The sequence below is a fragment of the Notolepis coatsorum genome, assembly GCF_963971535.1.
Source record: "Notolepis coatsorum genome assembly, chromosome: 14".
Taxonomy (NCBI): Eukaryota; Metazoa; Chordata; class Actinopteri; order Aulopiformes; family Paralepididae; genus Notolepis; species Notolepis coatsorum.
The window spans coordinates 69,222,313-69,234,893 of NC_140178.1; the positions used below are offsets into that span (position 1 = coordinate 69,222,313).

The window sequence follows — 12,581 nt, forward strand, 5'->3', positions numbered from 1 at the left end:
CTAAAGTGACGTCAGACTACCTCCCTATTGGGATGTGCAGCAGAGCCACGGCTGACAGAAAAGCTGTGGGGGTAAAGCCCTGCAATAAACAAACTGGCCACTAGGGGGCATATAACCATTATAATCAACCCTCACCAAAAACACAATTCGACAAGAAAGAATGAGAATGTCCGCAGAAAGAGTTGAAAGAAAAAAGATGTTATAAATGATAGAAAACCTTGATCATAACAAAGCCAACTGCTTTGCCTGTGTTATGTATCTGTTCTAGGGGTGTAAAGGTACGCGTATCCGTACCGAACCGAACAGTTTCAGTGTGTACCGTACCGTACCGAATGGTTGTGTAGTGTACCGAACGAGTACAACGGTATGTTAACCACTAACGACCGCCCACCGGGGGCTGTTTTTTTCACAATCTAATATAATTATTATAATAATAAAAAAAATTACAAGTCGATTATTAATTTCAATATAGAATATTCGTTGACAGCCCTACAAGTACAATTAGTTACTGCACACTCCTGAGTGGAACATGGAAAGCCAAACTTTCCCCCACTGTACCGAAAACCCGTACTGAACCGTGACTTAAAAACCGAGGTATGTACCGTACCGTGGTTTTTGTGTACCGTTACACCCCTAATCTGTTCTATTCTAGACACGGGATCTGCAGGGTAGTCATGGTTCATCGCAGAGCTGATGTGGTGTACAAACTCACACGTGAGATAGAATTTAAAGCAGTTGAGCCGCTAAAAGCTGCAGAGTTCTAGAATGCTAAGACAGGATTCTGAGAGAATGTTCCAAAAAACGTACACCTTCCCCACAGTCAGATGGGAGGGTGAGGGTATAGGAGTTATCATGATGAGTAGATAGTGAAATGCATTTAGCTTAACTCTAAACGCTCTGAATCTGAGTTTCTGGATTAGTGGGCATATACACTTGTGTGAGGTCTGAGAGAAAGAACAGTGTTTCTCAGTAATGCTATACTTAATCCTCTCCTTCAAGGGTAACCCAGAGTGTATGAACCACAAAGGTCCTCTTGTTCTCACCTCAAACTTCTGTCGCAGCTCCAGGTTGACATCGTCCATCTCGGGGATGGGCACGTTGTAGTACTCTCCCTCTTCCTGGTTTAACATCTTATACCTAGGGAACAGAGAGAGAGAGAGAGAGAGAGAGAGAGAGAGAGAGAGAGAGAGAGAGAGAGAGAGAGAGAGAGAGAGAGAGAGAGAGAGAGAGAGAGAGAGGGAGAGAGAGAGAGAGTATCGTAAAAGGAATAAGGGTTTTATCTTAAAAAACCATCTAATCTAACTTACTCTGCGTTGTGTTTCTAAATTACACCTTAAAACCTATTTACTGATAAAACCAACACGGTTTGTAGGACGGCAGCGAAGCAGGAAAATGAAGAGGATTCTATTTCTCAGATCTGTTTTTAATTCAAAGTCAAGAAGTGAACAACAATGTATCTGGTTCAATGAGTATACTGTGCAATAATATTAATGTACCAAACACTATGCCGTTTGACAATAATATTAGAATAATCAAAAGTTGTTAAAAAGGAATGGTCTTCAATGTAGACCCGATGGTCGAGTCGATCTGTTGTTTTTCTCTGTTGTCTGATGACAACAAAAGGATTATTTTCTCGTTTCAAAAGCTTCTTCCTCGTCTGTTTCTCGTTTTCCGTCCTCTTCCAGGGGGGTGGTGTGTGTCTCTTCTCGTGTATCTTTTTTTCTTGTGATTCCCACACCCCCCTTTTATCAATGAGGGAGAAATCTCGGCGTGACGTCACCAAGTGACATCACACATATGGTATCATCCAATCGCAAGCTTTCACCGTTGGTATTTGAAAGTGGGTGGTTTCCAAACAGACCAACTGACTTACGCCTTTTTTAAAGTCAGAGAGTTGAATAGCCTAAACTAAACTTAATACCTTTTAGTATTTAAGCTTCAAGATATATCTAGTTGATTTGAGATTGATTTTCTAAACACAGACATATTACTTTTAACTAGTAGACTCTTTATATGAGCTGAGAATCACCGTCTGTTACCATCAAGCCCAGTTTCATAGTTTTATAATTATTCTTTTAGCTTAGATCTATATCTATTTTAAACAGTTTGGTTTATAGAAAAGGCTTGATTGTAACCTCGATGACTCTCTGTCATAAACACAGCATATTTCATATCATTACGTCCAAGATTCTTAGCACAACATAACAGTAATATTTGCAGTTTATTTCACATTCGTTGTAAGCATATTATCAATTAAAAAGAATCCAAGTTCCTTAAAAGATCGTTCCTCCTATATACCACTCAGACCAGTTTGTCTGCCTTCTGTGTCACCAGGCAGCTGGGTAAGAGATAACAACTACATGAGATGTGGTCATCTTTTGTTTAACCCTTTTGGCCACCACCCTGTAAATAGTTTCTGTTGACCTTCCATTGTCTCAGTACTCACATTCCAAAGTCGCTTCACACACACCCTATCCTGGGAGCAGCCTTGATCACATCCTGTTCCCAGTATACTTTATGGTCTCTATGATTTATCATTAACTTTTATTAAACTAAAAGTGTATTAGTCCTTTTGCCCATAGTGAAGCTTACTTTATTTAACTGACTATCTATTTGTAGAAATACCTATTCTCTGCATCAAAGATCTGTTCTTCTGTAACTTATAGCTGCCTCCAACTTGGCCCTTTGGTTGACTGATGGGACAGCTGTGTTCTGCCCAAATCCTATGTACTTCCTAGGGACATTTTCCAGTACATTTTAGGATCTATAGTTATCAAATTATACCACGAGAGAGAGAGAGAGAGAGAGAGAGAGAGAGAGAGAGAGAGAGAGAGAGAGAGAGAGAGAGAGACAGAGAGATCAACATCTGTAGTGCTGACGTGCTGAAATCTGATGTCGAATTTGTCATTCCCCCCATTTGGGGTGTATTTCCAAATCTCTATGGTAAATATGAAAAGGATTAACTAACATTACATTATATGAAGCCTGTGCTGAACAGATGATACATTTTTCCCTGAGTTGGCTAACATCAACTAATATCACCTATTTTTCAAATAAATCTTCAAGTTCAAGTTCAAGTTTGTATATGTCACAACAAAATACAAAATACTTTATGATGAAATGCGTATTTCTGTATGAGCCCCCGAGAGTGTGCTACATACAGTAAAAATAAAGTAAGTAAAGAAATTAATTAAAAAAAAGTAATTAAGAAGTAAGTAAAAGTAAGTAAAGTCAATATACATAATATACAATATACAATACAGAGTAAAATGAGTAACAGTGAGGTACAATGCAGAAATGAGATGGGGTACAAAACTTAGGGTAGGGTGCAAATGAGGTATGGATGTAGTGTAAATCTCTTTAATAATAGATAAATATAAAGTGCGTTAAAGTGTCTAAAGTGAGTAAAGTAAGTGGTAAGGTGAGTGTTTGTTTAAAGTGAGTGTGTACATGTGGATGTGTGTGCAGAGTGTAGATCATAGGTGTCAAACTCACGGCCTGCGGGCCAAATGCGGCCCGCCACGTCATTTGATGTGGCCCCCCAAGAGCTCAGGTGATTTTTTTTTTTTTTTTTTACATTAATATTGGGTTAAAAAATAGCAGTGTTCAAATAATTGTGGGTTAATGCGTTAATAAAGCTTTAACTTTGACAGCCTTAGTTATTACACATTCTTGTTACACATACATGTATGTTGAACATCTGAGGTATTGATGAAGTAACAAAGGAAAAAAGCCAAAAGCACTTACTCCTCAGACATTCTTTGACAATTTTACAGCCCAAAATACAAAAAAGATCCAGGCGGAATAGGTAACAAAGGGTTGAAGAAATATTGTCTGAACTGTCAGATGCAAACTGGCTGTGTGACATAACCGAGCATCTCGCTCAATTGAATAAGAAGCTGTAGGGACGCAAACAAGTCCCACCCAAAACTTGACCAATATAGTTGTGAACTGAGACAACCCTTATTTTGTTATTTTTGAGTACAGTTACAGTTGTGTGTTCATGCAGACACATAATAGCAATTTCATTACGAATTGAAAATGGGGGACCCTGATGTAAACAAGTCGAAAGTCTTTCTCTGGTCTGCATCCCCTTAACAATTGTGTGTATTGAGCTGTACTGTACTGTACCCATTCTGCAATCTGTTAATTAAAGTTAATTAAACTATCTTCCATTAGTTGGATGTATGGCCTCTGCAAGGTTGTGTGCAGCCATTTGTTTTTGTAACATCTGCTACATCTGTCCCACGTGTTCTTTGCAGCTCACAGTTGTTAGTTCTGCCCCTCTTGACTGTGACAAAAAGGTTTTGAACTAACTTAATGTCATAGCTTGTATTTGATGATATTCTTCTTTGTTATTTACTTGAATGGTTTGATCATTGATTGATGGAGTAATATGGGGTTCTGATAAACTAAAATTATTTGTTAAAATAACATAAGCTAACATATATTTTTACATTTATGCAAATGCATTTGCAATATGTATAACTTGAATAAGTAATAAATACAGAAACAACATGTTTAACAATATGTAAATGTGTAGCTACATTTATTTTACATTACATTAACATTTATACGGTCTTTGGCCCTTTGAGGGCAACCATAATGCTGATGTGGCCCTCTGTGAAAATGAGTTTGACACCCCTGGTAGATGATGGGTTGTTACATAGTGTCATTGTCATTGAGCATCCTGATGGCCTGGGGATAGAAGCTCCTTCTGAGTCTCTCTGTACTGGCCATGGGAACCGGTAGTGCTTGCCTGACCACAGCAGTTCAAAGAGGCAGTTGTTTGGGTGACTAGAGTCTTTGATTATTCTCTTAGCCTTGGCCCTGCAACACTTGTTATAAATGTCCTGGAGAGTGGGAATCCCACCTCCAATTGTGTGCTCGGCTGAACGGGCCACTCTCTGTAGTCTGCTGCGGTCTTGTCACGGTGCTATTCCCAAACCAGGAGGTGATAAGGAAGTAGAGGCGTTGCAGTGCCTTCTTCACTACACTGTGTGGTCCATGTCAAGTCCTCAGATATGTGGAATCCGAGGTACTTAAAACTGTTCACTCTCTCGACCGGTGCCCCATCGATGCTGAGAGGGCTGTAGTCCCTGGCCCCCAACCTCCTAAAGTCCACAATCATTTCATTTCATTCTTTCATTTTGCTGACATTCAGGGAGAGGTACTTGAAGCTGCTCAAGTAGCCCCGTTTATCCTCAGTGGTGTGTGTGTCTCCTGCTGTCTCCTCCTAAAATCCACGATCAGCTCCTTGGTTTTACCAATGTTCAGGAGCAGGCTGTTGTCCTGGCACCAGCGTTCCAGTACCTCAACCTCCTCCCGGTAGGCCTTCTCGTCGTTGTCCGAGATCAGCCCCACCACCACTGTGTCGTCCACAAACTTCACTATGGAGTTGGAGCTGAACTTGGCCACACAGTCATGTGTGTATAGTGAGTACAGCAGGGGGCTCAGAACACAGCCCTGGGGGGACCCGATGCTCAGGGTGATGGTGTTGGAGGTCTGACCCCCCACCCTGAACGCCTGGGGCCTTTCACTCAGAAAGTCCAGTATCCAGGCGCTCAGAGCGGAGCTCAGACCCAGCTCGATCAGCTTGTCCACCAGTCTGGTGGGGACTATGGTGTTGAACGCTGAGCTGTAGTCAATGAACAACAGTCTCACATAGCCCCCCTTCTGACGGTCTAGGTGAGAGAGGGTGTTGTGCAGTACTTGGGAGACCGCATCATCAGTGGACCTGTTTGGCCTGTATGCAAATTGCATAGGGTCCATATCACTGGGGAGGGAAGCACAAATGTGATCCTTGACCAGCCTCTCAAAACATTTCATGGCCACAGAGGTGAGTGCCACCGGTCTGTAGTCATTGAGACCTGTTGGGGAGGATTTCTTTGGTACCGGGATAATGGTAGACATCTTGAAGCAGGCAGGGACCACTGACTCTGCCAGGGATCGATTAAATATGGTGGTGAACACAGGGGCTAGCTGGTTAGCACAGGACTTAAGTATGCGTCCTGTTATAACATCTGGGCCAGCAGCCTTTCTGGTGTTCACCTGCATAAATGCTCTTCTCACACTGTGTACCGTCAATAAGAGAGCGTCCCCGCCCCCCTGCGGATGCCCCCCCCTCCACAACAGCCGGCGCGCCAGTGACGTCACTAGCCGTTGAGCTAGCGGCGCCACTGTTTGCACCAAACCGTGCGTAGAAGGAGTTGAGTTTGTCCGCGAGAGAGGCGTCGCCGCCCCCCATTGAGGGGGCGCTGACTTTGTAGTCAGTTATCGTCCTCAGTCCCCGCCATAAGCCTCTTGTGTCATTCTATGCCATTTGTGCCTCCATTTTGTCAGCATACTGTACGTCCTTTTGGCAAGTTTAAAAGCCTTGTCTTGTACTCTTCCATATTTCCTGTCTCTCTGCCCAGGTTGTAGGCAATGGTGCGAGTTTTCAGAGCTGCTCTGATAGTACTGTCCACCCACGGTTTCTGGTTTGGGAATACCCTCGCCTTCTTTGTGGGGACGATACTATCAGCTAAGGTTGCTATGAAGCTAACAACAGTATCTGCGAACTCGCTGACGTCACTGGCGCTTCCCTCGAACATTCTCCAGTCTACGTCCTCAAGAGCGTCCTGAAGCGTGGCCTGAAGCGTGGCCTCTGATTGGTCGGACCATCTCTTTACCTCATGTGACACGACGGCGTCACGTGATCTCTGCCTGTAAGCAGGATAGAGGAAAATGGAGTCATGATCAGATGTGCTTGTAGCTCCCGCTAATGGAGGAGCCGGAACTGCCTTGTAGCCGGCTCTGAACGGGGTGTAGCAATGATCCAGCATATTTCCTCCTCTGGTGGAGCAGGCGATGTGATGTCTTGATTGATTGATTGATTGAAAACTTTATTAACAGATTGCAGAATGGGTACAGTACAGTACAGCTCAATACACACAATTGTTAAGGGGTTGCAGACCAGAGAAAGACTTTCATCTTGTTTACATCAGGGTCCGCCATTTTCAATTCATCATAACATATATGACATACATGACATACAGACAGTACTGCTACATCTATACATTTATGACATACCAGATTTGCAAATACAGTACTGTTTGTGACACAAAAAGAGTCTAAAAAAGAGAGTATATACATTTGACGTAGAAACTGTACATTGGAGGAGGTTGGGTAGGTGGGGCGGGGGGGGAACTGTACATTGGAGGTGGTTGGGTGGGTGGGTGGGGGGGGGGTTGGTAGGCGGGGGGGGGGAAACAGTACAACTGTACAAGCAAAACTGTACATTGGAATATCGACAAAAACATACTTGGTTCCAAGATCAGATGTGCTTGTAGCTCCCGCTAATGGAGGAGCCGGAACTGCCTTGTAGCCGGCTCTGAACGGGGTGTAGCAATGATCCAGCATATTTCCTCCTCTGGTGGAGCAGGCGATGTGCTGAAAAAAGGATGGCATCACTTTCTTCAGATTCGCCTGATTGAAATCGCCGGCTATTATCATGGCTGCATCCGGATGTTTTATCTGGTGGATGTTGAGATGTCCCTGTATCTCTGCCAGGGCCCTGGCGGTGTTCGCTTGGGGAGGGATGTACACGCAGTCATGATGATCGCTGTAAACTCTCTGGGAAGGTGGAACGGGCGACATTGAATGGCCAGATGTTCCAGGTCCGGCGAGCATGAATGGGAGAGTATCTTGATCTCCTTTGGGCTAACCCAGCCGTTGTTGGTAAGGAGGCAGACACCCCCGCCGATGCTCTTCCCGGAGGCTTCTGTACGGTCCGCTCGGAAGACGGTGAAGGAGTCCGAGGGAGAGACGCTGTGGTCCGGAGTCGCTGGTTTCAACCATGTCTCCGTGAAGCACATGATGTTGCAGTCCCTCACCTCTCGCTGGAATCGGACACTCGCCCGTAAATCGTCCATCTTACCCTCTAGCGAACGTGCATTTGCCAGAAAGATGGATGGGATCGCCGGACGGTAAGCAGATCTTTTTAAACCTTAATCTGATTCCGCTTCTCCTACCCCTGTGTTTCTTCCTGCCGCCGCCTTTGTCTTTGTCTCTGTCCCTCCTGATCTCCGGTGGCCAATCTTGGCATAAAGTGGAGAACACAGCAGGGGACACACACACCACTGTGGATAAACGGGGCTACCGTGGACAGGGTGAGGAGCTAAGTACCTGGGGGTCCACATCTCAGAGGATCTGACATGGACAATATACATAGACTCAGTCGTAAAAAAGGCGAAGCAGCGCCTCTACCACCTGAGACAGTTAAGGAAGTTCAGAGTATCGGGGAAGATACTCCATTCCTTCTACTCCGGAGCTGTAGAGAGCATCTTGACTGGAAACATCACTGCCTGGTATGGAAACAGCAAGGCACAGGACAAGAAGGCCCTACAGAGAGTGGTGCGCTCAGCTGAGCGTACTACGGGTATTGCACTACCACCCCTGCAGGACTTATATAACAAGAGGTGCAAATCCAGAGCCTGCAGAATAATGAAAGACCCTCACCACCCCAACAGCCTGTTCAAGCTGCTGTGGTCAGACAAACGCCTGCGCACACCAGCAACTGGGACAGAGAGACTTCGACTCATCTTCTTCCCCCAGGCCATCAGAGTCCTGAACACTGAACTCTCCACACACAAGCACACATGAGCACACACACAACACACATACTGTATACGCTCACACACTAACGGTCACTTTAGCACGAACACACACACACACACACACACACACACACACACACACACACACACACACACACACACACACACACACACACACACACACACACACACGCTCACACCAAACGGTCACTTTACAAAATTAAAATGTCACTTTACTTTATATATAAAAAAAAAAAAAACAGGAGTGGTTCTTGTATAGCAATAGATGGATATAGCAAGATAGCATAACAAGGATATATAGTATAACTGTATAGTATAGTATTGTAGTACTGTATATAAGACCCAGTGCCTCATCTGTAGCTTAACACTGTATTGCACTATCGCAGGACCTTAGCATGTCTTTTACCATGCATTTTAAACTTTATGTACATTATACCTGTTATGTCTTGATTGATTGATTGATTGAAAACTTTATTAACAGATTGCAGAATGGGTACAGTACAGTACTTAAGCATTACATCACGCGCAGGAGTGGTTTGTGACCAATAAACCATGCCTAGGGGTGGTCGTTAGGCCCGAGGCGCAGCCGAGGGTTGTTAGACCCCCCTAGGCATGGTTTATTGGTCACAAATCACGACTACAAGTGGTGTAAAGCTTTTATACAACTGCCAGATTCATCCAACCTTATTTCTATACAATAAACACACATTAATCGAAGATTTATTGAAAAAACCATCCGCCAGAAAAAGTAGTTCCCACAACTACAAAAAAGACAAGTTGCCTCCATGTGGAAGCAGCTTGAAGTGCATCCAACCAAACTAACACATCCAACTGTGTATTATTGGAATGATTGAGAGAAGTTGCCTCATGTGGAAGCAGCTTGAAGTGCATCCAACCAACTAACACATCCAACTGTGTATTATTGGAATGATTGATTGAAAATTTTATTACCAGATGCAGAATGGGTACAATACAGTACGGCTCAATACACACAATTGTTAAGGGAATGCAGACCTACTTTCCATAGAACTTCATTCTTAGATGCTTCTATATAAAGTAGGTAAAACAAATTAAAACGTTTTCTTTGCCCTATAGGAAAAAAACATTTTCTTCGCCCTATTTTTTTATTTATTTCTTTTAGCCTAAACTTAACCAGTTGGAAACCAGGGGTACAGTAATAAAATTAGCAATCAACCAATCAATCAATTCAATAGACCATGCTCACTTAAAACAGCGCTGCTTCTCTCTCAGTCTGACTCCCCCGCTGTTGCAGACAGGAGTGTGTGTGTGTGTGTGTGCGTGTGTGTGTGTGTGTCACAGTGTGTGTGTGTGCGTGCGTGTGTGTGTGTATGTGTGTGTGTGTGTGTGTGTGTGTGTGTATGTGTGTGTGTGTGTTTGTGGGTACGCCAGCGTCGGACAGTGTGAGAGAGAACGCTGCAGTCAGTAGAAAGTAGGAAGGAAGAAATTTAAATCAATCAATTAATCAATCAATCAATCCGCGATTTTTCTTTTGTTCTAGATTGACTCAAGACCCATCAATTACATCATCCAACATTGTTTAAAGGACTAACACATTCCCCTTGACAGAATCGCTTCATATTTAGTCGTTATGGTGCTTTCAACATAACCATTTGTTGTCCGCGATCTTGTTTTCTCCCGGAGTGAGCCGGGGAGTGATATGTGATTCGGTTGTGGGCGGGTCCTGAGCCCAGGACCGTGGATTGTTGCCAATAAAGACGTGTAAATGGCCAATCAGAATCGAGAAATTTGCATGCCGTTGTATAAAGCTCAATACACACAATTGTTAAGGGGTTGCAGACCAGAGAAAGACTTTCATCTTGTTTACATCAGGGTCCGCCATTTTCAATTCATCATAACATATATGACATACATGACATACAGACAGTACTGCTACATCTATACATTTATGACATACCAGATTTGCAAATACAGTACTGTTTGTGACACAAAAAGAGTCTAAAAAAGAGAGTATATACATTTGACGTAGAAACTGTACATTGGAGGAGGTTGGGTAGGTGGGGCGGGGGGGAACTGTACATTGGAGGTGGTTGGGTGGGTGGGTGGGGGGGGGGGTTGGTAGGCGGGGGGGGGGGGAAACAGTACAACTGTACAAGCAAAACTGTACATTGGAATATCGACAAAAACATACTTGGTTCCAAGAGGAGGGTCTCGTGTATTCTTGGGTTAGGTCATTTACTGTACATTGGAGGGGGTTGGGTTAGGACATTTACAGGGGCCAGTTTTGAATTGCAGTCTCCCGTAGGTGTTCTTTGAGAGTAGTTTTGAAAGTGGGTAGTGATTCACATTCCTTTACAGCTTTGGGTAGGACGTTCCACATTGATGTGGCATAATTGCAAAACGTGTTTAGTCCCTTGTTTGAGCCGAATCTGGGTTTAACATGATTTGTGGAGTTCCCTCTGGTGTTGTGGTCGTGGTATTCACTGACCTTTGGGAAGTATTTTGACATGTACATGGGTATCTTAGTCGTGTAGTATATCTTGTAGACCAGGCCCATTGCAAGTTGCTGTACTCTGTCTTCTATTCTAAGCCATCCTAGGTAGTCAAAGTGGGCAGGGGTGAGGTGGGTTCTAGGAGTAAGGTCAAGTAGTAGTCTGACCAGTTTGTTTTGTGATGTTTGTAATCTTGTTTTTAGCACCTTTGAGGTACTTTGGTACCATGAGGTGCAAGCATAGTCGTAGTATAAATAGTGCCTGTCAAATGAGCCATACTATTGTCTCCATAGCTATAATATAGAATATATGATGGGTCCGCAAACATCGTAAAAATGGTCAATAACGCTGGCGCCAGGGAGTAAAGATGGAAAAACAGCGTGGCAGTCAATGACTTAACTTACACAACCTTGTTGTAATTACTTCACCTCTAAACACAACACTGCTTAACTTACACAACCTTGTTGTAAATAATTCACCTCTAAACTAGGGCTGAATGATTAATTGATTTTAAATCGAAATCACGATTTAAAATGATGCAATTAGCAAATCGCAAAGCCAAAAAAAAAAAAAAAGAAAAAAAAATAAGATTTACAAAAAAAAAATTAACCAGGAAGTCCCATTGAGATACAACATCTCCTTTGCAAGGGAGACCTGGCCAAGATGACAGCAATAACATTTGCAACACATCACACAAGAACATAATAAAAGTGCATGTATACAATATACAATACATCACATGAAAATACTAAAACACAAAGCAGAATAGTCTACATGATGGTAAAAGTGTATGACAGTATAATACAGGGTAATACAGTAATTTAGCAGTTTTGCAGTTGGGACCCGACTACAAAATGCAGCGACATTCTTCTTGTAGGAAGTTCAGTGTTTCCCATTAATTACCTAGACTGTGGCGGCCCGCCCCAGTCTAATTAGTCCCGCCAGTTTTATAATTAACCAACATTTTTTTTTTTTTTTTTTTTTTTTTTTTTTTTTAAATGTAAATATAAAGTTTGCCAATAGGGATGTATCAGTAGTATTGGTAGTAGTCGTAATAGTAATCCAGTATATTTTTTAGTTTTCTAAAAAATAAACCAGTTCAACACAGGTAACTGGCTTCATTTCTTTGATGGCTCAAATGTATGCTCTAGTCCAGTGGTTCCCAAACCTCTCCTCGAGACACCCCAGCCATTCCATGTATTTGTTAAATTCCACCACCAGCACACCTGATTCAACTAATAAATGGCTAGTTAAGTTGAATCAGGTGTGCTGGTGGTGGAATTGAACAAATACATTGAACGGCTGGGGTGCTTCGAGGAGAGGATTGGGAAGCACTGCGTCTAGTCGATTTTGTGTTTTGAGCACAAAGTTCATCATAGATCTCTAGCCTCTTTATTTTGCTCTCAAAGTGCACCAGATTGATACATTTAACTTTAAAATGTAAAAGGTTCACCCACCACAGTCTCACAAAATCCTGTGGGAAACACTGAAG

The 12,581-nt window shown here is 43.0% G+C and overlaps 1 protein-coding gene across 1 annotated transcript in view; it reads right to left on the reverse strand.

Annotated features, from left to right (window-relative positions):
* The window catches only part of prkcab (protein kinase C, alpha, b), a gene marked incomplete at its 3' end in the record, with an annotated part of 626,135 nt that overhangs the window by 132,854 nt on the left and 480,700 nt on the right, over window positions 1-12,581 (reverse strand). The window contains exon 8 of the mRNA XM_084328655.1: window positions 1,044-1,137. Within this exon, the coding sequence (XP_084184781.1) occupies window positions 1,044-1,137 (94 nt within the window). The remainder of the gene's footprint in view (window positions 1-1,043; window positions 1,138-12,581) is intronic.